This window comes from Schistocerca serialis, chromosome 3, assembly GCF_023864345.2.
Source record: "Schistocerca serialis cubense isolate TAMUIC-IGC-003099 chromosome 3, iqSchSeri2.2, whole genome shotgun sequence".
In the NCBI taxonomy this organism is placed as follows: domain Eukaryota; kingdom Metazoa; phylum Arthropoda; class Insecta; order Orthoptera; family Acrididae; genus Schistocerca; species Schistocerca serialis.
In genome coordinates, this window is record NC_064640.1 from 800828228 (window position 1) to 800853281 (window position 25054).

Here is a 25054-nt window from a genome sequence, read left to right on the forward strand (position 1 = left end):
ACTACAAAAATCACGATCTGTTTATCAGGAGCCTCATATTTGTTGCAACTTATAGAGAACCATTTTCTAATGAGAGCTGATTCAAAGTAGAGACTAAACACTGATCAGCCTTACGCATCTCAGCAGCTGTCAGAAATTACAATTTTTTATATATTATAATCTCTGTATCGTCAAACATTAGCTTTCTTGCAGTTTTTGGAACATGTAGTTAAAATATTAACTCATAGTTATCGTGACCAAAAAGTAAAATAAGAAAACCTCTCTTCTGACGTAATCTTGTGTAGCTACACATTAGAAACTGCCACGCTATTACACTATTCAAGTATGTAAACACTAAGTGTTATCTCCACTTCGACAACGAGCAACAGACTCAAGTGAAGCTGACTCATTTCCAGAAGCCTCGTGAACACTGGCGCGCTCGAAGTCACGAATAATGGTTTGCAAAGCAGGCTGCATGTTATGCTGTTTAAATCTTTTTCCCGCTATAATACGTTTTAGTGATGCTGTCGGCCGTTGCGTCTGTTGGTGCCACAGACACATCGCAATAGTTCGGCGCCTGTACGTTTGTTACGACTCCTGACATTTCACGACGTTCGATACTTGTATCTCACTCTAGTGTTAAAATCCTGCCGCGATGTACGTTACTGCTGTTTATGATGGCAAACGGTAAAACATTCAATACAAGTTCCGAGGTATTACGGCTCGACTTTCGTTGTACATATCCATTTACTATTTCCGTCCTTCCAGTAAATTTCCTTGGATAAATTCACAAATTCCCTAACAGCTCCCTGTGTAAAGTCTAAATAAATGTTTGAATAACAGTTTCCAACTTAAGTACTAAGCATTCTAACATTTCTTACATTCATGACGATGAGACGTTCGTTTCTCATCGTATTGTGCACCAGTGCAGCCGGCTGCTGTGGCCGTGCGGTTCTAGGCGCTTCAGTCTGGATCTGCGTGACCGCTACGGTCGCAGGTTCGAATCCTGCCTCGGGCACGAATGTGTCTGATGTCCTTATGTTAGTTAGGTTTAAGTAGTTCTAAATTCTAGGGGACTGATGACCTCAGATGTTAAGTCCCATAGTGCTTAGAGCCATTTGAACCGGCCATTTTGCGCCAGCGTAGCCATCCTCGGCTCAGTTTCATAGAGACCGTAGATATTTGAAGAATAATGTGGATACTTTATCGGCTGTTTTTAAATCACCGTGTACACCAACTGAAAATGAGAAACGAACATCTCTTCAGATGTTACATTGAAACGCCATATCGTTTTGGGACACTGTTATATGGTAGTAAGGAAATCATTCCAAGAACTGTGCATGAAAACTCTGAGCCCATATTACATGATGTTATGTTCTGAGCGTTGTATTGGTCTAGGAAACGCGCTAAATACAACTGGAGGATATCGGGAGGAACAACGCTCGTCGTCTCTGTTCTGGAAGCTAGTGTTACACCGAATTACTCCTGGATCGCTGCATCAGAAGAGTAGCCATCCTTGATTATTCGATGACAGAAGAACAATTTAGGAAGAATGTTTTACCCATAGTGTCAACTGGGACAACCAGTATTTGTTTGATGGATGCTGAGCCATGTAAAATAATGGCGCTCTTCCACAACTCATCCCGATGGAAGCTGCGCTACTGATGCAACAGGAGATGAAACGAATTGTGGCATGACGTCAGTGATGGTCATCTGAAAATTAAGAGTGAACCAGAAGAGCAACAAGTGTCTGAGTATCAGGCGGCTACTTACTCGAAAATCTCATTGAATACTGGTGTCAGGAACCAGAACCTAAGGTGGAAGGAAGAAAGGAAGATGATGGTTTATCTTTCGATCGACAACGAAGTCTACAGACGGGGGACGGCTTTGGATTGGAGGAGGAAATCCGCGGAGCCGTCCTGGAACCCACGGAAAAATAAATGCACAATCGCTGGGCGTGGATTTGAACCGCCCTCCTGCTGACTGCGACTTTAGAATCTTAACCACTACTCCAACTCGCCCAGATAGCTTATTTTGAGAGTATACTTCAGGTATTTGTAGATGGAATACACTCAGTACAGCAGACTGTGAATTCTGTTGCCGTTTCCAGTACCTTAGGTGTTACTCAGCGCGCTCTCCTGGATATTAGTCAACACCAATGGATAGTGCAATTACTAGTCTCGTATCTCTTTGAGCACGCATGGGACATGATGAAACTGTGCTCCCAACAACCCTTCACCACTTGCGACTAGTGGTGGAAGAGATAAGGAATGTACTCCTCCACACGTCTTCCGACACCTCTACGGTCGTGCAGGACTGCCACATTCAAATCAATGTGCCAGTGTGTGGACGACCGTTTTGTTACAAACTATACAGTATACAACATGATTAATATGAGAAAAAAGGTATTTAGAGACCATTGCCTTAGTGCTTCACTGGCTTATTACGCCAAAGAATGGGTCACTCAGTTGTTTCCAAAACAAGTTGTCTTAGCTAAAATCCTTCTTAGAAACTCACTTAAAGAATTATCTGGACTTCAGTTTTTGTGGGGGTGCGTGAAAGCCCCATGTTTGGTACAGCTCCCTCTGAAAGGATCAAATTACTGGGTATTTTCTGCGAACTGACCCTGTATATCACACCAATAATTCACGTATGGAATACTATGTTACCATTCGCCAAACCTTTACTGATGTGGTGTGTATGAAAATTAAACGGCGAAAATTAGTTTGTCCTAAAACTGAGGCAGGGTTACCATTTTTCCAGTTAAATGTGTACATTTCGCACGTCCTAGCGACATCTCTACGCAGTCAGGAGTGTCTGACGTTCATGTATTTTTCCGTTACTTTATCACTTATTTCTTTCATGGTCACCTCAAAACAGAGCTAGACAGACAGCTTGTCAGAAAATTAGACAGCACAGAACTTCTTTGATAGCTGATATCATTAGTCGCCGACACTGCAGTTGCTTGTTGTTGAGAACTTTCAAGACGTCACTAACCTATGGCGACCGCATGACTACTGTAATTATTTTGATACCTTGAAAAGCTTTTTTCTTCTCTGGGTAACTCAACAATAGCAGTAACATGCCGGTAGCATTTATGATGTTATCAAACAGCGCATGACATGTCTTCTTTCCTCCGAATTTCCCTCTGTCATTTCCAGCATGACGTTTTCCACAGTTAGCTGAAAAATGGTTCACATGGCTCTAAGCACTATGGGACTTAACATCGGAGGTCATTAGTCCCCTAGACTTAGAACTACGTAAACCTAACTAACCTAAGGACAGCACACACATCCATGCCCGAGGCAGGATTCGAACCTGCGACCATAGCAGCAGCGCGGTTCCAGACTGAAGCGCCTAGAAAAGCTCGGTCACAGTTACCGTTGGCCCCTGATGTGCTCAAGTCTCTCCACGTTTGATGTTGTGAAACTTATATCTCCTAATACTGACAATTAATTGATCTACAAATCTCGGGAATTCGCAGCATTCTCATTTAACGACATGTATAAGAACCGAATGTCATATATTTGTTCTGTTCTGCTTCTTCACGGTACATTCCACGGAATTAACCACTTTATATTACTGATTTTGTAATTAATTTTCTCTGTCATCATGCGGGTATATAAGCACCGACACGTACGCAAGGTATTAGTGGCACATTCGCGTCTTTCCGACGTGCGTCCGGGAAATGCGGAAACGTGAACTATGGCGACGTTATTACCAAATGCATCCAAACAGGACAAACGTGCTGTTATTCTTTTCTTGGCTGCCGAAAGACAAACACCGGTAGCCATCTGTCGGATGTGTATGGGGCAACAAGTCTGTCGAAAACACCGTTGTGGAAAGGTGCTCCAAATCCCACGCTAATCGCGATAACGCATGTCCTCATATCGCAAATGCCATAACGAGGCAGTTGCGCCAACTCAAGTTGGAGACACTCGTGAGCCCACCCTATAGTCCTGAACTCTCCTTATGCGATTATCATACCTCCGGTCCCTTAAGAAAAGTCTTGACGGAAGAGGATGTAGAGCAGCCAGTTGTGGACTTCCCCACATAGCAGGACACGGTGTTCTACCAAACGGGTATCTTCAACCTGTTGCTACGATTGGATGATTGCCTCAGTGTTCACAGCGATTTTGCCTGTTTGGCATACCGATTCTGGACTATACGGCCTTCGAAAGGAAACCCCTAACACTTCTCTCATTTGTTCTAAATTATGCCCCACTTCTGTATAAAATCCACGATATTATCGTTAAACACTTGATGCCGAGTGTTTGTCGTTGATATTTGTTTCGCATTCTTTGTTCGTCACATCTAGATACCAACAGCTACATCAGTACTCCGCAATACACCTTAGGATGCATGGTGGAGGGTATCGCAGGTGCTATTATCATTTTCCCTATTCTCTGTCCCATTTGTGAATGGCGCGTGGGAAGCACGGCTGTCGATGTACACTGATGAGCCAATCACTACCTGCTTAATAGCGTTTGGTTGATCTTTGAAATGCAATACTGCAGCGATTGTGGGTGATACGGACTTGAATAGTCCTTGGTAGACTTCCGGGTTTATGTGACACAAAAAAAAGTTCAAATGTGTGTGAAATCTTATGGGACTTAACTGCTAAGGTCACCAGTCCCTAAGCTTACACACTACTTAACCTAAATTATCCTAAGGACAGACACACACACACCCATACCCGAGGGAGGACTCGAACCTCCGCCGGTACCAGCCGCACAGTCCATGACTGCAGCGCCTAAGACCGCTCGGCTAATCCCGCGCGGCTATGTGACACCAGATGACTACCCACATGTCATGCTAATCCTGTATATTACGGACCTGTGGTTTGTGAGCGCGCAGCTGGCGCCCGTCAGCGACCCAGACCTGCTCCATCGAGTTAAACCAGGGCGAATTTGCTGGCCAAGACATCGACATATCCTTCTGAAAGCTCTCATCGTCGTCGTGGAACACCTCATGCATACAGAGATGCAACAACTGAGTTGTTAGATGTCCCCCTGAGTGATTCCGTGCCAAATTCTATCCAAACTGCACATTATATCATCAAAATCGCGAGTTGTTTGGAAACTCCTGCCCATAATGCTCCAGACGTTCTCAATTGGGGAGAGATACAGTGAGGTTGCTGGCGATGCTGGCGAAGGTAGGGTTTGTTAAGCACGAAAATAAGCAAAAGAAACTTTTGCATTGTGCGGAAGGGCATTATATTGTTGCGATGTAGGCCCAGGATGGTTTTCCATGAAGGGCAACAAAACGGGGCATAGAATATCGTCGACATACCTCTGTGTTGTAAGGGTGGCCCGGATGACAACCAAAGGGCTCCTACTATGAAAAGAAATAGCACTCCAAACCTGGATGTTGGGCCATACGACGGGCGACAGTCAGGTTGGTATTCCACTGCTGTCTGGAGAGTCTCCAGACATGTCTTCGCTGGTCGCCGGGCCTCCATTCGAAGCAGGACTCATCATTGAAGAATCCTGCTTCGAACTGAGCCCCGATGATTGTGCGAAGACTTGTCTGGATACGTCCCAGACAGCGGTGGAATACAAACCAGACCGTCGCCTTCCATACAGCCCAACATCCAGGACCGATGGTCTCGGGTGCCATTTCATTTCATATCAATACCCGTTTGGTTGTTATCGACGACATCTTTACAGCACAGCGGTACGTCGACGATATTCTAAGCTCCGTTTTGTTGTCCTTCGTGGCGAGTCATCCTGGGTCCAGCAAGATAACGCACGGCATGAGTTTCTACTGCTTGTATCTGTGCTTGTCAAACCCAACTTGGCCAGCATGGTCACCGGGTCTCTACCAAATTGAGAACGTTTGGAGCGTTATGGACAGGGGCCTCCAACCAGCTCGGGATTTTGACGATCTAACACGCTAATTGGACAGAATATGGTACAATATGCCTCAGGAGGACATCTAACAACTCTGTCAGTCAATGTATAAGAGCCATAGGTAGACCAACGCGTTAGTGACTTGCTCAGTTTGTAAAGCTCTCTCTCGTGAATAAATCATCCAATTTTTCGGAAATTGTAATCATTGGTTTGTACATTTACATCACACCTAGCGATTTAGGTCCCATTCAGATAATTCTGTAGCGTCTTTTCTTTTTTTAATTTGTGTTAGAGTATATTTTCCCTTTATCAAAGTCGTACGCTCTCGGAATTTCGACAGTAAACTTTCCCATGATGCACAATGCCTCTCTTGTAGCATCTGCCATTGGAGTTTGCCAAGCGTCACCATAACGCTCTCGCAGAAAAAAACAACAACATATCCAGTGACAAAAGCGCCGCTTTTAGGTGGATTTTCTCAGTCTCTTCCAGTAATCCAGCCTGTAAGTGTCGCAGACTGATGACCATGGTTCAAGAATCAGTCTTACAAGCATTTTGTAACCATGTGTTTCGTGGAAGAATTGCATTTCCTTATGATTCTTCCTGTCAATAACAGCCTGGCATCTACTTTTCACAAAACTTGTTTTATGTGTTCATTCCACTTAACGTCGCTCCAGACGGTTATTCCTATTTTACGGTTATTGCTGTTTCCACAGATTTAATCACCATTTACGTAATCGAACAATAACGGGTCTCCTCATCTATTTATACGTAATGTATATTTATGCTCAGGGTCAGCTGCTAATCCCAGCGCCAATCGTCGATCCTTTACAGTTCTCCCTGCATTCTGATACAGCCTTCTGGATCGATGATGAAGCATTTACGAAGTGTTAATTCTCATTTTATCATTCCTGCAGCGGATTTAAGATCCACCAAAAACAGCCCTGTTATATTCAAGGACTATTTCGACGTTTTCACTATCTTACTACCTGTTTTAACGTTCCACTTTCAAATTTATTGATTTTGTGTTTAATATGAACTTTCCGGAAAAGTAAACGTATTTACCTAAAAAAGACAAACTTGTCGCTTGTGTAAATGGTTTTTTGTTAAAAATTAAATATCAGTGAATATCCGATGAGCCACAAAAAGCGTTAAACAGTGTTTTACTTTCCGAAACTTGTAAACTATACTCTGCCATTAGGTTCTGAAATCATCATTCATCTTGTGATCATTGACGCAGAATTAATTCTGCTTAAATCAACAGAAAAGTGTTAATGTCGTTTGAGGTAGTAAACTACAATAAATGTAAGAAAACTATGGGTGGTGAGACTTTAAGAACTGAGAAAGTAGTAACAATTACAGCAATCACTAGACAAGTCATTAAAATATATCATAAAACAGTTGATAGATTGAATTTGTTTCGATGTGAATGAGGAGCAACATCTGGTATCTTCCATTTTCAGTTTATCGAGTCATGCCAGAAACAATCTTGTTTTCATATTTTGTTAATGTTAGGTTTCATTCTCATGTTACTGAGAAAAGAAATCTTTAGAAGTTTCTCAGACTGTCTGCCTCATCTACCCTTCTTTTAGTAATCAAGCATCCAGAAAAAAAATGGCTCTGAGCACTATGGGACTTAACATCTGAGGTCATCAGTCCCCTAGAACTTAGAACTACGTAAACCTAACTAACCTAAGGACATCACACACATCCATACCCGAGGCAGGATTCGAACCTGCGACCGTAGTGGCCGCGCGGTTCCAGACTGTAGAGCCTAGAACCGCTCGACCACACCGGCCGGCTTTTAGGCTTTCACACACATTTTATGTATAAGTTTAGAATGATTTTACATTATGACTGACACTGTATTTTAGTTATATGTATGAGTGTGCACACGTATAGGCAGGGCTGCATCGTGCATGCATGATTATCCTGCTCTGTAAGTGATCCTTCTTTCGCAATACTAACAACATTTACTTATCTTTGTAACGAAATTCCACCTCGTATGAAAGATAATTAAATTATATTTCCTTCGCTCATTCATCTATGAACAAACGTTAGTGGATTAGTAATTTATTTTATCTCTCGAAAATTTTCGAAATACTTAATACTTTCATAAAAAATTTCCTAAAGTTATGCGTAAAAAGACATCTATGGATAATATTTATTGTTTACGTATAAATTTCTTTCTTGTTGTAGGTTTCTGTCCCCCAGTCGTCTACAGCTGCTCCGGTGCGGGCGTCCATCTGTATGCTGACAGCAGTAAAACAAAAACTTGCCAACCAATTATTTCAAATTATATTGACTATTATAAGGTTCTACTTAAAATGCCTTATTCATGTAACAAGTAAGTAGTTACTCTATTTTAATTTCATGAAGATCTAATAGTTTGCAAAACATTTTTCTTTGTTTAGTTCTAAATATTTTTAATGTCTATTTTGTTATTAGCTTTCGTATCTACTCCCTCTACATTTCTTCATAGCGAGAGACTCCTAAATGATAATACCATCAGTTTTACACAATCGGTTCAAGATGTTACATGAGGTCTGAAAGAGCTGAATGTAGGCCTAAATATGCCGATACGCCGCCACAGCTCACTTTCATTTCTATTTCCTTCTGAACATAGCCTAACAGATTACAAAGCTGAGTTCTGCTTGTTTCTGATGAAGCACGAATTATTGTGACTTTCTTTGGCCAAACATGTTTTAGTAAATCCGTGAAACCATCGGTGTTTCAATTTTAGAGTACGTCTAAAAAAACAAATTTTTGACAATAACAAGGATGACTGGGGAATCGTTATTATTCCTTTCTGTTTTTCACATTAACTATTAAGTTGCTTAGTTTATAGGAAATTCACCTGTTTTGTACGCATAGTCTGTTATTAACAATAGATGGCGGAATACCCTACCCGAACAGCTTAATGTTCTATAAACCGAACTACCAGTTAAGGTAATAAGCAAAAAAGCAATACTAATAACAAAATGTTTGGGCCTAATGTCCTAAATATCACTGGTACTTTTAAACATTTATTGTTTTTAGGTATACAACAAAAATAAATATCCATAGATGAGGACAAAAATGTTCTGACAAGGGAAGTATTTGTGTTTTAGCGTAAACAGGTGGAACCCAGTCCCACAGTCTTGCTATACATGCGTTTGCTCCTACCTAATGTATGAGTTCAATATTTTAACTACAGCGCCACCTAGGTCGATCTGTCTGAAACATCACAAACCAGATGATTATTGTAGCCTATCAGGACTGAAACTGTTTTGTGTTAATAGATTCTTATTTAGAACGTTTTACGCTTTCTTTACATAAAGTTCTACAGAAAACTTTAACATTTACCTTATCGCTTTATTCTTTTGCTTATGTAATGAATGACGCTAAAAAATCTACCGTTCCTTTTCAAGAAAAAAGAGGTTCTCTGCCATACTGGCTTATCTGCAGATACAAATGTTTCGAGTGTGACTCGACACTTTTTAAACTTTGTGCACTGATATAGTATAAAACTACTTTTGATGTATTATATTATTCATAGCTGTTATTTTGTCAGCAACTATAGTACGTATTTTAGAATAAAAGTCAGTCGTCAGTTGAACGGATATTTTTATTTCGCTTTATTAGTTTCAAAAGATTAATTGGTCATCTTCAGAAGCTTAGTATTGGTTTTGCAGATGCCAGTATCTTACTCACAGACGCACTAGGCTATGGCATGCCAAAAATTTACGTATTATATGTGATTACTACAAACCAAGTTTGACGGATTAATAATATATAATACAGAATCACATTTATTTACACAATCAAGTAGCTGTGCTAGCAGCAAGAAATTTACAAATTGTATGCGACTATTATAAACCCAGACTGATAGACTGATAATTTAAAGTACAGAATCACATTTATGCATACAGTCAAGTAGCTGTGCTACCAATTCCTTGCTGCTGGCACAACAACTTGGCTAAGTCCTTAAATGTGATTCATTTACTGTAAGTTATCAATCTGTCAATCTGTGTTCACAACAACCAAGTACAATATGCACAGTTTTAGTCATGTCTACATCTACATTTATACTCCACAAGCCACCCAACGGTGTGTGGCGGAGGGCACATGCTATTATGCTTCCTTGAAGAAGATACTGACATCTGCTAAGCAAGTACTGAGTAAATTTTTATAATACACTTCTCACACTGTACTTTAATATATAGCCAAGGTCTAATGATTCATAACAGCCCTAATTTTGTAGGCTTCTGAAGATGACAGATTAATCTCTTGAAACTGGGAAAGTAAAAATATGTTTGCAACTGACGGCAGAATTTTGTTGTGGAATGTGTTTGATGTTATAAGTTATCTTGTAAGACTGTATTATGATCAAAAGAGCATTGTATAGAGGGCACTTACTTGGAACAAGTGCTGTTTTTAAGACACAGGATGGAGTTTGCTGTGTTGTCCAGTCTGATTTAGGTTTTGCTTCTTTTTTTCTAAACCATTTCAGGCAAATACCGATCCTTCAGCAAGGTCTCGGTCGATCACTTGTCTCAGCCTCGTTAACGTGCTTATATATTCTGTGTGCATGTACACGAGCAATCACATTATGGGAAGTAAAACTCTCCAACCCTTCAGCAGTAGAAGTAGTACTATCGGTTATGACAATAGCTACAATCAACCAATCGGTACCTTCAATAAAAGTAACATTGTTACTAATACTACAAGTAAATGCGCATCCTACAAATACGAGTAAACAAGGACGATCAAAGATGGAGGTAGAGGCAACTCCTTATGAGCTATTTATTTTCATTATATTATCATGACAAATGCTATATCCTTGTGAAAAGATCTCCGGATAATGAAATAAATATAAGGGGATTACTCTCATACATATTACCCAATATCGACACCGCGATGAAATGGGTACGTGTTACTTTTCCTCCGATATAAAATTAATTGTTGGTAAGGCGAGTACCAGGTTGAGATTCATTGGGAGAGTCCTTAGAAAATGTAGTCCATCAACAAAGGAGGTGGCTTACAAAACACTCGTTCGACCTATACTTGAGTATTGCTCATCAGTGTGGGATCCGTACCAGATCGGGTTGACGGAGGAGATAGAGAAGATCCAAAGAAGAGCGGTGCGTTTCGTCACAGGGTTATTTGGCAAGCGTGATAGTGTTAGGGAGATGTTTAGCAAACTCAAGTGGCAAGTGCAAGAGAGGCGCTCAGCATCGCGGTGTAGCTTGCTGTCCATGTTTCGAGAGGGTGCGTTTCTGGATGAGGTATCGAATATATTGCGTCCCCCTACTTATACCTCCCGAGGAGATCACGAATGTAAAATTAGAGAGATTCGAGCGCGCACGGAGGCTTTCCGGCAGCCGTTCTTCCCGCGAACCATACGCGACTGGAACAGAAAAGGGAGTGGCACGTAAAGTGCCCTCCGCCACACACCGTTGGGTGGCTTGCGGAGTATAAATGTAGATGTAGATGTAGATTACTTTGCAGATCCTCGGTGGATCGCAATATTCTGGCTGGGCTCACAGAGAAAACAAACAGTGATACAAGATTTCATGAAACGTCTGTCGGAGGAGACGGATTCGCTCGCAATGTCGGAAGGTTAATAATTTTCGAGAGATAAGAAACCGTCGTGGATGTCACGATCGGAATGAAGCGAGCCCGCATTATTACTTCCCAGAACGCTGGCGGGTTTTCACGGGCCGGATGCGGCGGGAAAGTCAATTTGCGAGGGTCTGATTGCCGGCAGCCGGAAGGAGAAGAACCCCGGGTGCGTACAAGTCAGTCACACCCCGAGCCGGGTGTCATCAGGCGACGTGCGGCGTCGGCGCCGGGGCCGCGTCCAGCCTGGGGTGGGGGGTGCGGGGTGTGGAGGGGGCCGCCGCCTGCTATAAAGCTATAGGCGCGCCGGGAGGGTTCACAGATTTCACGTGACTCAGCCATGGCTACCAGCGCAGCTCTGCTCCTCGCGTCCGCAGCCGTCCTCTTGGGTGAGTTCCCAGTTCATTGACTCTGCGACCTACACTCCGGAACGGCTGAACCTTTCCCGCCTTGACCCACAACGGCCGCCATCCGTCCAACAGCTACTCGCACTCTTCTTACAGACCAGTGCTTTTGTGTTCTGACGCGTATTCGAAAATAATAAATTAGTGTAGATACAATGCAGAACTTCCACTTCTCGAGAGGACTAGTCAAACTCAGTTTGACACTCTTAATACCCGACTTCAAACGTTCACATTTCAGTAAATGCTCATTTTTTTTCTAGCCGTCACTTTATTTTTTGGTTGATATCGTCAGAGCACCGAACATACGTCTCGCACAGTTCGAGCTCGATATTACATTCGAGATTGCTGTTATTTAATTATTTTACGATTATTATTATTCTTCGTAAATGAATTTATCACTTAGCATCACGCTAAAATTAATTTCTCCTACGGATCCTCCTCTTCTATGGGACTTGTTCATGTCTCCGATGGCCTGGTTTCTTTTTCATTCTTTCAACGTAAATCTATTTATTTTAAAAAAAAATCTTCTTTCAGTTTGAAACTCATGCAACTTTTGCAAACTGCACCTAAATGTGTGAACTTATAAATAACATGAATTGCTAGACTATGCTAGACATTCTCCAACGTCCTTTAAAAAACGATGTAATGGCCTCAAATTTCAGGGATAGTTCAATTAATCATTTAGGATCACTCTAAAATTCATTTCCCTTTCCTTTCATGGATCTTCTTCTTCTCTAGGACATCATGTGTTGGGCTGCTGTCTTTGTTATTCTGTCGATGATAATAATTTAAAAAAATTCTTCTCTCAGATTGAAACTCTTCCAGATTTCGCTCTGTGATCCTAAAGTATTTACTTATAAGTAATTTTAATTGTCAGACTTTCCTAGATTTTCCTCGACTTCCTTAAAACAGAGGGTAGCTGAATTTCTGCTTGGTTGATCTATTTTCATTCGTCCTGCACAGGTGTCCCAGAAATGTCAGCCTCTTCATTAAATAGCCTATGTATATATAAGAATATACAGCCTACACTTGCAGGTATATTCTTATATAAACAATACCAGTTGCTGTCGCTGCATAAAAATGTTAAAAATTAAGAAAATAGCCTATGCTTATTTAGCGATGTACTGAAACATCTTCTAAATTAGTTTATATTTTGCTATAATTTCCAGTCGTACAGATTTATGGCATTAAATAGACCGGGATGCAAGTATTATTATTTCTGCCATGAGATTTTACAAAAGCCTGTTACATATTCCTCGTTTATTTGTAACAAATACCAGTTTCGTGGACCAATATATGAGCCCCGATGAATGAAACACAGCGGCCAGCATTTACGGTGCTTATATTGTCAGGTACAAGAAACGCAGGTACAAAAGGCGGGCTTGAAATCGCATAAATACAACTATTTCTAAGACGCAAAATTTTCGTATAGACTTTACGACATAAAAATCCGTCAGACACTGAGAACTTTGAGCAAGATTTCGAAGATCTTCTTTCTTAAAAGTGCGATTTATAATTCGAGATGTTTTATATGAATTTTGCTGTCTACTCTTTTCTTTTAAAAAAGACCTTTTATGAATTAAGTCATGGCTTGCTTTGAGAATAGTCATGATCCACCTACTTTAGACCCCACTGAAGGCAGGAAAGCATACCAATACTGTATTACTTGTTACACACTGGAGGTATACACTGATGAAGTCACTGCTTTCAGTTTTCGGCTCTCGTATGACTCTGATCAAAAATAAAATAGTCTGCAATACACGTGCAGAGACTTTGCTTTCGTGAAGTATTATTGTTGTAGGAAGCCACAACGAAATATAGGAGTAGACACATTCGTTGACGATCTGGATTTTTGCCATACTGTACAACTGCCATTATACTAAAGAATACCTACCGCTTTAAATATTTTATCGTCATTTGTGGATCAGTTCCAGAACATGACATTTTAGCTTTATATATTCTTAGCTTGCCACCTGATTGTTAACTGTTATGAGATGGAAAAGAGTTCCGAACCGTGGATAAAATGTGTTATATAAGTGATTCAACCCTGCCTTTTCAGAGAACTTGACGAAACGTGTTTAGAATAATAATGATAATAATAATAAAAGAGGACAGTGAAAGTTTCGATGTCACTACAGAGAATACATTTTATCAAAATTAAACTAAAATCAGGCTTCGACATCATACTGCCAGCCAGGAATATTTTCGAATTACAAATTTATTAGTTACATAATTCACACGGGAACACAAATAAGCGATAATTGTAGGCCTACAGGACAGCGTGTATTGCGGGCCGTCAGCGGTCTAAATCTGCAACGTATTGGTCCAGATGGTAGATATGATTTGGCAGCATTACAATACGCGTTCCCCTGTGGCGCTGACACCACATCTAGATAGGCCAGCTGCGGCCGCCACTTTCGCTGAACTGGGCGGCGCTCCACATACGCAGCTGGTTTGTCCAGTCACGTCCCACTTCAATAAATGTCAACATATTCGGCACGGCAGACCACTTCTCGTACTTCCTATTCCGGGTATTTATTAATAATTACTTGGCATATGCTCAATGCTATCTTGGTGCCTCAGTAGGTTAGATCTTTCCTTGACACTTTATCATTACGGGTGTAACTAGAAATGATAATTTCGCTTCTGATCTGTGCAATAAGAAACTCTTAATCTAACTCATCAGTTCTATGACAGTGAAACAATTGTGTCGCTGGAGAAAGAAGTAATGACCGATGATTTCATCCTTCTGCTTTTAATACCTGTGAAAACATTCCTTATCTAGTTGCCTTTAGGTAGTTCTTTTAGAAAAATTACGATTTTCAATGTTCTAGGGTATTTAGATGTTGCAGCCTACTTTTATAATAGTTAAGAAACTCACCTCTTCCCATGATACATTCATAAAAAGTCGAATTTTACTTGGTGACAGAAAGTACATATAACTTGCAGCGTTGTTCTACATTAATGGTTAACGCAATGATGTAGACATGGTGTTCGAACAGTCGCTGTTTCGTATTTGCTACAGATTATGTCTTGCCAGCAAGTTACTTAACTGAATTCGACATCGAATGAATGGTTGACATTATAGTGCGTTATAGAGGCTAAAACACATTCTCCAGTTGCTTTAAAATTTGAGTTGTTTTGAAAATTAATATTATGCAAACACTATTTATTTCTTTATATTGATCCGGGCATGTTTGGACACCTATGTGTCACCTTCTTTAGGTCAAATTTTATTTATGAAAATTACATTGCTAGTGAAACTGCATTATTATGGATGGGTCTTCGTGCTGTTTTTCGTCGTTTTCGAGAGCATGTCATATTTTCTGTCCTGCTTTTGGGTACACTGTTTCCACACTGGCATCCATAAAATTTTGCTCACCACTTTACTTCACACGTATTTTCCACAACACGTGACGGAACATAATTTGAGCAGACTCTTCTGTTTCCATTGCATTCTTCATATTTGGAGACAGAAGTGACTGTTCAAATCCATAGTATGAAGACAGAAGTGTCCTCTCAAATCAGGTTCTGTCAGCTTTTGTAGAAAATACGTGTGAAGTAAAGTGGTGGGCGAAATTCTATTAATAAGTGTGAAACCAGTGTACTCAATAGCAGCAGGGAGATATCCACCAGACACACACAACAGGACGGAAAATATGACATGTTGTCAAAAACGACCAAAATGAGCAAAAAGGCCCAGCTACAATAACGCAGTTTCCATTGTAATGTAATTTTCAGAAATGAAATTTGACCCACAGAAGATGGCACGTAGTTGTCGAAACATGACTGGGTGAATAAAGAGAAATAAATAACGTTTGCGTAAGTCGGAATTTGAAAACAACCCAAATTTTAAATTGCAAACACGGAAAAACATCAAGAGGAACTTCACATCTTAGCAAGTTATTTTAAACTCTGAAACACAAACAAAATATTTCACTGAATTGGATACCGTGTAAGACTAACTTTAACGCTCCCGTGAGAACACAAGATTTTTTTACATGTTAGAAAATAAATAAACTCATGTCAAGTCAACATTTTCTAGATGCAATGCTTTACATCTACTACTACCTGCAGAAGAACTGCAGCTACTGTGACATTAAAGTAAATAAATGTTCAAACGTCCACCGAAATCATTTCAGCAAAAGACATTCAAGATGATCACTAGTAGACAATCTCAAATATTTAATTCGTACACGGGAGATGCATGATCGATCCAACCCCCCTCCCCTCCACTATCCCCTCCTCCCCTCCCCCTTCCCCCGGCCGTAAGGGCTTAGATTTACCGTTGTTTCCACAAATAAATTTAAATGAAAACTGTGGTGCCTCATTTGAAAATGTAACGGAGGATTTTCTGAGCTATCCTTGTCTAGTACTACCTCGCCCTCATCTTTAATTAGCTCGTCGTCCACGGGAAGTTTAACCCTCAAATTGTTTCCGCAGTATTCTAAAAATGTTACCGTCGTCAGGAAAACAAATTTTGCAACAGTCACGTTGTTAACTGACCGTACAACGTCAAAGTCGGTGCTTCAGTGTTCCGGTAGAGAGACCTATCATGGGAGGAGGTGAGTCAGTGCACACACCTTACGGAGTCAAGAGTCAGGGCCGCTAGCTAGGCCTCTCACGACTGTATCGCGTGAGACAATCATAAGCTGCTTGCTAGCTTAACAAGAAGAAAGAGCACCTAAGTTCCGTATGGCATGTCCTTGTCCCGGAAGCCTGAAAACAATTCTAGACGTTTCTTCAAGGAATATTGTGTTGAATGCGTAAAGTGTTCGGAAATCTGCCGCCGAGCTTTAGTCGTGTGGCATAATACTCAACGTTAAACCAAAAATACTTTGTTAAAATACCGTACCATCTATACTGTGCGAGAACCCTCTGGTGCTGTGAGTTACGAACACTGCATGTTGGGAACCCACAGCGAAGACAGATTATACTGAAAATAATACAGTATATCTCGTTTTAAAAAGTACGTAGGGACTTCAGGAAGTAAGTTATACAAGTCGTCCCACGCCAAGGTCGTAGTGCAACAATGGTGGATATTGTCAGAAGAGAGTATATATTCCGGGTTTCCTGCAGACATAGTTATGCTGCTGCAGGGATGGCATCTGCCTCACAATGTGCAAGTAAAGTGGCGCAGCAATTGTAAACGTACTTCAAAGTTGAAATACACAGGACAATATGATTCTTGTAGACAAAACGTCTAGACCGCACACAGGTTCATAGCGAAATTTTAGCGGTGTATGGACCAAATATCATGTCGCGTCCAGCCGTAGCGCAACAGTGCTAACAATTTGACTAAAGGCTGGCGATGCTGACCGGGAAATCCAGATTTTGCACGGTACGATTTCCATCTTTTCAGCAAGCTTAAAAAACATCTGGAGGAAAAAGATTTTCAGACGATGAGGACGCTCACACAGTGGCTTTCAAATGGCTCTGTAATCAAGGAACTGATTTCTGCTGTCGAGGAACTGTAAGGATGGTACAACGTTGCTACCGCTGTTTACAGACTTGATGACTGAGGCTGGGGCACGAATTTCAGAACACCGTGTATATGCACTCCACTACGAATATGACGTCCCAATGTTAAACACCGGATAATTACAAAAAATTCGATAAGTATAGACGTAAGTATCGGCGCAAATGGATAGAAATAAGAGGGAGAGAGTGCACACGACCGAAGACTCAGACCCGGAACTTTGTTCAAAAGCATCAGCGGTTCTATCACAAACGATTTACGCACAGAGCTTCTTGAAATCATGTGAAAGAAGTGATCTTTTCAAATGCCACCGGAAGTGTCATGGTAGGATAAAATAAAATTTTTGAATTCAGCTGAATGGCGTCATTTTCTTCAGTTTGGATCATAATCTGCAACTGGTTATACTGTGCCTTTGGCGGTCACTGGGGAGTCTGTTCCATGAATTGGCTGAGTCTCTGCGGCATCCACTTCTACACACATACCATTGAATCCCGCAATTATATGCAGTATTGTCGTTATTTACCATAAGAATGGTTCAAATTGCTCTGAGCACTATGGGACTTAACTTCTGAGGTTATCAGTCCCCCAGAACTTAGAACTACTTAAACCTAACTAACCTAAGGACACCACGCACATCCATGCCCGAGACAGGATTTGAACCTGCGACCGTAGCGGTCGGGCGGTTCAGACTGTAGCGCCTAGAACCGCTCGGCCACCCTGGCCGGCCCATTTACCATATTTTCAGACTTTTACATCTACATCTATATTTCACAAAACACCTTATCGTGGGTGACGGAGAATACTTCTTACACAACTGTCACCTGTCCACCTCTGAGCGAAGTAGCGCAGTGGTTAACACACTGGACTCGCATTCGGGAGGACGACTGTTCAAACCCGCGTCCAGCCATTCTGATTTAGGTTTTCCATAATTTCAATAAATCGCTTAAGGCAAATGCCGGGATGGTTCCTTCGGAAAGGCACGGCCGATTTTCTTCCCTATCCTTCCCCAATCCGAGCTTGTGCTTCATATCTAATGACCTCGTTGTCGATACACGTTAAACACTCCTTTGTCACCTCTCCCCTTTCCTGTTACAGCCTTGAACGGTGTGCTGGAGGAACGACTCTAATTTTATTGTCTTGGTCATTTCGCGAAATACACTCCTGGAAATGGAAAAAAGAACACATTGACACCGGTGTGTCAGACCCACCATACTTGCTCCGGACACTGCGAGAGGGCTGTACAAGCAATGATCACACGCACGGCACAGCGGACACACCAGGAACCGCGGTGTTGGCCGTCGAATGGCGCTAGCTGCGCAGCATTTGTGCACCGCCGCCGTCAGTGTCAGCCAGTTTGCCGTGGCATACGGAGCTCCATCGCAGTCTTTAACACTGGTAGCATGCCGCGACAGCGTGGACGTGAACCGTATGTGCAGTTGACGGACTTTGAGCCAGGGCGTATAGTGGGCATGCGGGAGGCCGGGTGGACGTACCGCCGAATTGCTCAACACGTGGGGCGTGAGGTCTCCACAGTACATCGATGTTGTCGCCAGTGGTCGGCGGAAGGTGCACGTGCCCGTCGACCTGGGACCGGACCACAGCGACGCACGGATGCACGCCAAGACCGTAGGATCCTACGCAGTGCCGTAGGGGACCGCACCGCCACTTCCCAGCAAATTAGGGACACTGTTGCTCCTGGGGTATCGGTGAGGACCATTCGCAACCGTCTCCATGAAGCTGGGCTACGGTCCCGCACACCGTTAGGCCGTCTTCCGCTCACGCCCCAACATCGTGCAGCCCGCCTCCAGTGGTGTCGCGACAGGCGTGAATGGAGGGACGAATGGAGACGTGTCGTCTTCAGCGATGAGAGTCGCTACTGCCTTGGTGCCAATGATGGTCGTATGCGTGTTTGGCGCCGTGCAGGTGAGCGCCACAATCAGGACTGCATACGACCGAGGCACACAGGGCCAACACCCGGCATCATGGTGTGGGGAGCGATCTCCTACACTGGCCGTACACCACTGGTGATCGTCGAGGGGACACTGAATAGTGCACGGTACATCCAAACCGTCATCGAACCCATCGTTCTACCATTCCTAGACCGGCAAGGGAACTTGCTGTTCCAACAGGACAATGCACGTCCGCATGTATCCCGTGCCACCCAACGTGCTCTAGAAGGTGTAAGTCAACTACCCTGGCCAGCAAGATCTCCGGATCTGTCCCCCATTGAGCATGTTTGGGACTGGATGAAGCGTCGTCTCACGCGGTCTGCACGTCCAGCACGAACGCTGGTCCAACTGAGGCGCCAGGTGGAAATGGCATGGCAAGCCGTTCCACAGGACTACATCCAGCATCTCTACGATCGTCTCCATGCGAGAATAGCAGCCCGCATTGCTGCGAAAGGTGGCTATACACTGTACTAGTGCCGACATTGTGCATGCTCTGTTGCCTGTGTCTATGTGCCTGTGGTTCTGTCAGTGTGATCATGTGATGTATCTGACCCCAGGAATGTGTCAATAAAGTTTCCCCTTCCTGGGACAATGAATTCACGGTGTTCTTATTTCAATTTCCAGGAGTGTATATGTAGGGGGAGCAATATGTCGGTTGACTCTTGTAGGAACGCACGCTTTCGGAATTTTAACACTAAGCACACCGTAATGCTCAACGTCTCTCCTCTGACGTCTGTCACTTGACTTGATTGAGCATCTATGTCACGCTTTCACGTTTATTAAATAGATCTGCTTAGAAATATGTTACAGTTCTTTAGATCTTCTCTATTTACTCTATGTGTACTACGGGCCCCCAATTGGCGAGAAATATTCAATTGTCAGTCGAACGAGGGTTTTGTAAGGTACCTATCTAAACACATGAGAATTCTTCCTACGCATTTCAGTCTGGCATCTGCCTTTCCTATTTTTTGGGGTCAACTTAGTTCAAAACTCTCCGAACGTATACGACCAGACAAATGAGGAATGTGACTGCTTCCAGTGATTATTCGGTAATTTTGTAATCAAACAGTAATGGACCTTTCCGTGTATTAATGCGCAATACGTTATTGTTCATGCTGTGAGTTACCTGGAAATTAGTGAACCGAGGTCGATCATCCTCAGGTCTTCTCAACAATTTTCAGCGTTGCTATTTCTCTACGCAACAGCATCATCCGCGACCAGCTCAAATATTCAAATGTGTGTGAAATCTTATGGGCCTTAACTGCTAAGGTCATCAGTCCCTAAGCTTACACACTATTTAACCTAAATTATCCTAAGGAGAAACACACACCCATGCCCGAGGGAGGACTCGAACCTTCGCCGGGACCAGCCGCACAGTCCATGACTGCAGCGCCTAAGACCGCTCGGCTAATCCCGCGCGGCCCGCGAACAGCCTCATGGATATATCTACGTTATCTACTGTATCAGTTATATGTACATTGTGGACGTTATTGTCTAAATTTTCTCGTTTGATGTGCGCCTGAACCTAATTTTACACCTAAAGACACCAACCACATGTTCTTTTCTATTGGCTGGGAACTCTTCAATCCAATCGTTAAGACTGATCTGATATTCCGTATTTTGTTGTATGTTTGTTCATCAGGTGATAGTATAGAAGTATATCGAAAGGCTTCTGGATGTCAAGGAACGCAGCACCATCAACCTGGCTGCTGGCGTCTGTTGCCTTGTAGGTATCGTAGACGAACGGAGCGAGCTGGGATTTACAAGATCGTTGTTTGAGGAGTTCGTGTTGTTTCTATCGAGGAGAGTTTCGGTCTTCTGGCAAGTCATAAAGCTGGAGCATTAAACGTGGTCTATAGCGGATTGACGCCAGCAGTACATGCCTATTGTACAACAACAGGACACATCGCACTGCTCGTTAACACATTTAGACAAAGCACTGAGTGAAAAGTAGCAAGTAACAGATAATATAATGAGAGAAGCACCTTGAGTTTTCTCAGAGATTGACGCCTTTGTAAAAAACATTCCGATCCACTAACGACTCACTAAGTTGATAATGTCCAGTCCAGTTGTAGGACTTATCTGTGGTGGGGTTAGGACGGAGGTACATTTGGCATCTCAGGCGGGTTATTCAGAACTGCTTGCCAAACGCGTTCACTCTGCAGAACTATCAGTCTCTTGTCACCAGATCAAGCAGATCTCAGCTACTCACGAATGATAAACACACCTTCTCGCACGAGGAAGCCGATTCCCGAGTCGAACGTTTTCTTATATTTACATTTCGTTGTTTAGAGTTAAGAGGATATGGAAAATTAGCCCTGGAACATAAAAGATAATTTACCAAGTGAGGCGACGTAGTGCTAAAGGCACTGAACTCGCAGTAAAGAGGAACAGGGCTCAAATCCCCATTCGGCATTCCAAATGCAGATTTTTTTGTCGTTTCTGTAAATCACTTAAGAAGAATGGCTAGATAGTTCCTTTTAAAATGTCACGGCTGATTTCCTAGATTTATTGCAGATTCTTCTACAATCCAAGCTCGTGTTTCGTTTATAGTGACCTTACCATCGATTGGACCCTACCCTACAGGGTATTGAAAAACCACGTCTTCATAGACAAACAACAATATTACCCTGAATACCTCACACTTCTCATCTACGCATAATACGTTGCTACACCCAATCATAAGCTGTGATATTCTCTGGAAACCGCCATTAACTGGACAGACATAGACCGTGACGGACACTCGGAGGACCACGGTGAGATAGATTTATGATTTGGGCACCACACAAATCTGAAAAGTTTCGCTTCTGATTGTAAGACAAGGATTCATTTTCACGTATCACGCTTAGCTGTACAGCCAGTACAAAATACGAGTCACTGTTTAGTACAAACAACGGATGCGCAGCGAAACGTCACCTTGGAGGAGAGAGCGACAAGCAAGAGACGGAGAAAGAGAGAGGTCTGTTGCAGGCTAACGGATCCTTGTGCACTCCTGCGGAACGGTTCAAATTAGCGCAGTCAGTGATGCGAATTTAGAGCATCGTGTTCTGGCAGCGTAAAGAGAGGGAGAAAGAGAGAGACGATAGGAGATAAAATTGGTAATTCTAGACTACACACCACTTCTGCTGTTCCACCATGAAATAAGTCCACATTTTAATTCTCCCTAAACGTGGTTTCCTTAATCGATTAAGGTTGATTGCTTGGATGATTTCTTTGAAAAGGACGCCTCCGATTTCCTTGTCTATCCCTCCCCACCTGAACCTAGGCCCCATCTCTAAGAAACTTCACGACGACGAGAAATTACACCTCAATATTCCTTCGTATGATTAGTGTCGCTATGAGCTCACGTGAAATGAGTTAACTTCAGTGATCTTGGCTGTACATTCGTCATTGGTACACACGGATACGAAAATTGGATGCTTTGTGTAGATTTTTTTTTAGTGACATCTATCACGCATGGGGCCTATAAGGGAGCGGTATGGGATGTATTTGATGAGTCTGACACACTCCTGCCTTGTAGATGCCAATATATGTCTTCAGAGATTCTTCTTCATAGTACGTTGGGCTTTTGAAAACTAAATTTGGACAGAGGGAAAATTTCTACTTCTAACAAACAGACGGAGTTGACGTGAAATTGAAGCGTTCTCTCGAACAACGACTGAAATGAAACCCAAATCAGTCAGCAATTCTTACATATTACTCTATCATGTCATATATTTTGAAACAAAAATATTTCGTTTATATTTGACGGAAACTTAGTCCATGTACTGAAGACTAAAATGAATAAAAAAACTATTTAAACTGTTCGATGCTATGTATGTCGATCTCAGTATATTTCAGTTAAGTCGTTCTCCCAGAGAATGCCTCGACTGTATTTCCGTTATATGGGTACATATTGCTCAGTTGTGTAGTTGAAGTGTGCAGTTGGTCTTCAAACAAATTTCCTTTATACAACTTTTTAAAATAGTTGTATGAGTATGTTTCGTTGAAACGTGTAAAATAGGTCAATTTAGCGTTAGTACATTCTTTTTTATGCACGATTTATCGTTAACGAAAATTCATCTAAAGTTGGCCAAGATTTAAAGCTAACCGCCGGCCGCGGTGGTCTCGCGGTTCTAGGCGCGCAGTCCGGAACCGTGCGACTGCTACGGTCGCAGGTTCGAATCCTGCCTCGGGCATGGATGTGTGTGATGTCCTTAGGTTAGTTAGGTTTAAGTAGTTCTAAGTTCTAGGGGACTGATGACCACAGCAGTTGAGTCCCATAGTGCTCAGAGCCATTTGAACCATTTTAAAGCTAATCTGCTCCTTTGTTATAAATAGTAAAGAATTAGATGTATGCCATAGATCAATTGGTAAATACAGATGCATTAAATACATGAGACCACAATCATATCAAAAGAATGTGTACGGTTTACAAGAGAAATTAACTATGAGAAATCAAGATGGGTGCCGCGTGTACTCGCATTTCATGCTGACTGAAAGAAGATGCAGAACCAAATATCTCGTCAGTATCAGGCCTGAGTAAAAAGAATAGAAGTATTTTTGTGCGCCTTTAAGTTACGTTGAATGAAACTTGCTTCCATCAGTCTACACTAGAAACCAAGCAACATTCAAAGCAATGATTGAAACCGGTGGCATTGTATAGAAAGGCTATCATAATGTCATTATCGAAACTCTTATACCCAGTGTTTTCAGAGATACAAAAGGTACTGTACATAATTAACTTGTAATTTATACAACAGGTATCGGAGAATATTATGCACCTCCTATTGATGAAAAGATACGTAACAGGCATGGACTGCAAGAAGAAAAGTTCGTCTAATGTCAGGAAAATACAATGGAAAATCTACGGGTTTGAATTAAGAAACGTTCGGGCAGGCACCCGTTCTCAGATTTACCATCCTCTGACTTCCAGTTGTTGCACATATAAAGAAATCTGTGGATGGAAAACCTTTCGAATCCAAAGAAGAAGTTATGGCTATTTTGAAGACCTTCCTGATATACAATTTAGGGATGGATCCTGCTCACTGTAAAAACTTTAAAAGAAGTGCGTTGACCTAAAATGGTGCTACGTATAACACCGAGTGAATTGTGGAGGAGCTAGGTTCAAATCGAAAGCTTCTATCCAGTCACTCGTCGACCAGCCTGGTGTGCGATTAAAGATAGCAAAAGGAAAGCTGAAATTTTAAAATTCTCGTTCAAGAAATCATTCACGCAGTAGGGTCGCACAAAAATACAATAGTTTGGCCGCACACAACTCCTGTAAGGAGGACATAGTACTAGGCATCCCTGGCATAGAGAAGCAACTGAAAGAACTGAAAACAAATAAGTCACCAGGTTCGCATGGAATTCAAATTTGATTTTACAAATAATACTCTACAGCATTGACTACTGGAAAAAAGCACAGGTGTCTCCAGTTTATAAGAAGGGTATGAGAACTAACACGTGAAATAACAGACCAATATCTTTAACATCGATATGTTGCAGTATTCCTGAGAATAGTGTAAGTTAGAATACATAAATTTCGTTGAGACAAGAAAGGTTCTGTCCTCAAATAAGCACGGATTTAGAAAGGAACACGCGTGTGAAACTCAGCGTTCCCTTTTCTCACATGAAATCCTGCGAACCATGGATGAAGGGCAATATATAGATTCCATACTCCTAGATTTCCGGAAACCGTTTGACATGGTGCCCCACTGCCGACTGTGAACGAAGGTTCGAGCATACGGAATAGGTTCCCAGGTGTGTGAGTGGCTCGAAGACATTTCAAACCTTGCACGTTATCCTCGACGG

At 42.1% G+C, this 25054-nt stretch overlaps 1 protein-coding gene across 1 annotated transcript in view; it reads left to right on the forward strand.

The window, feature by feature from the left end:
* The first annotated feature begins 11731 nt into the window (after positions 1 to 11731).
* Positions 11732 to 25054, forward strand: part of LOC126470645 (protein obstructor-E-like) — a 47825-nt gene continuing 34502 nt past the window's right edge. Inside the window, exon 1 of the mRNA XM_050098627.1 lies at positions 11732 to 11818. Coding sequence (XP_049954584.1) covers positions 11770 to 11818 — 49 coding nt within the window. The 5' untranslated portion in view covers positions 11732 to 11769. The remainder of the gene's footprint in view (positions 11819 to 25054) is intronic.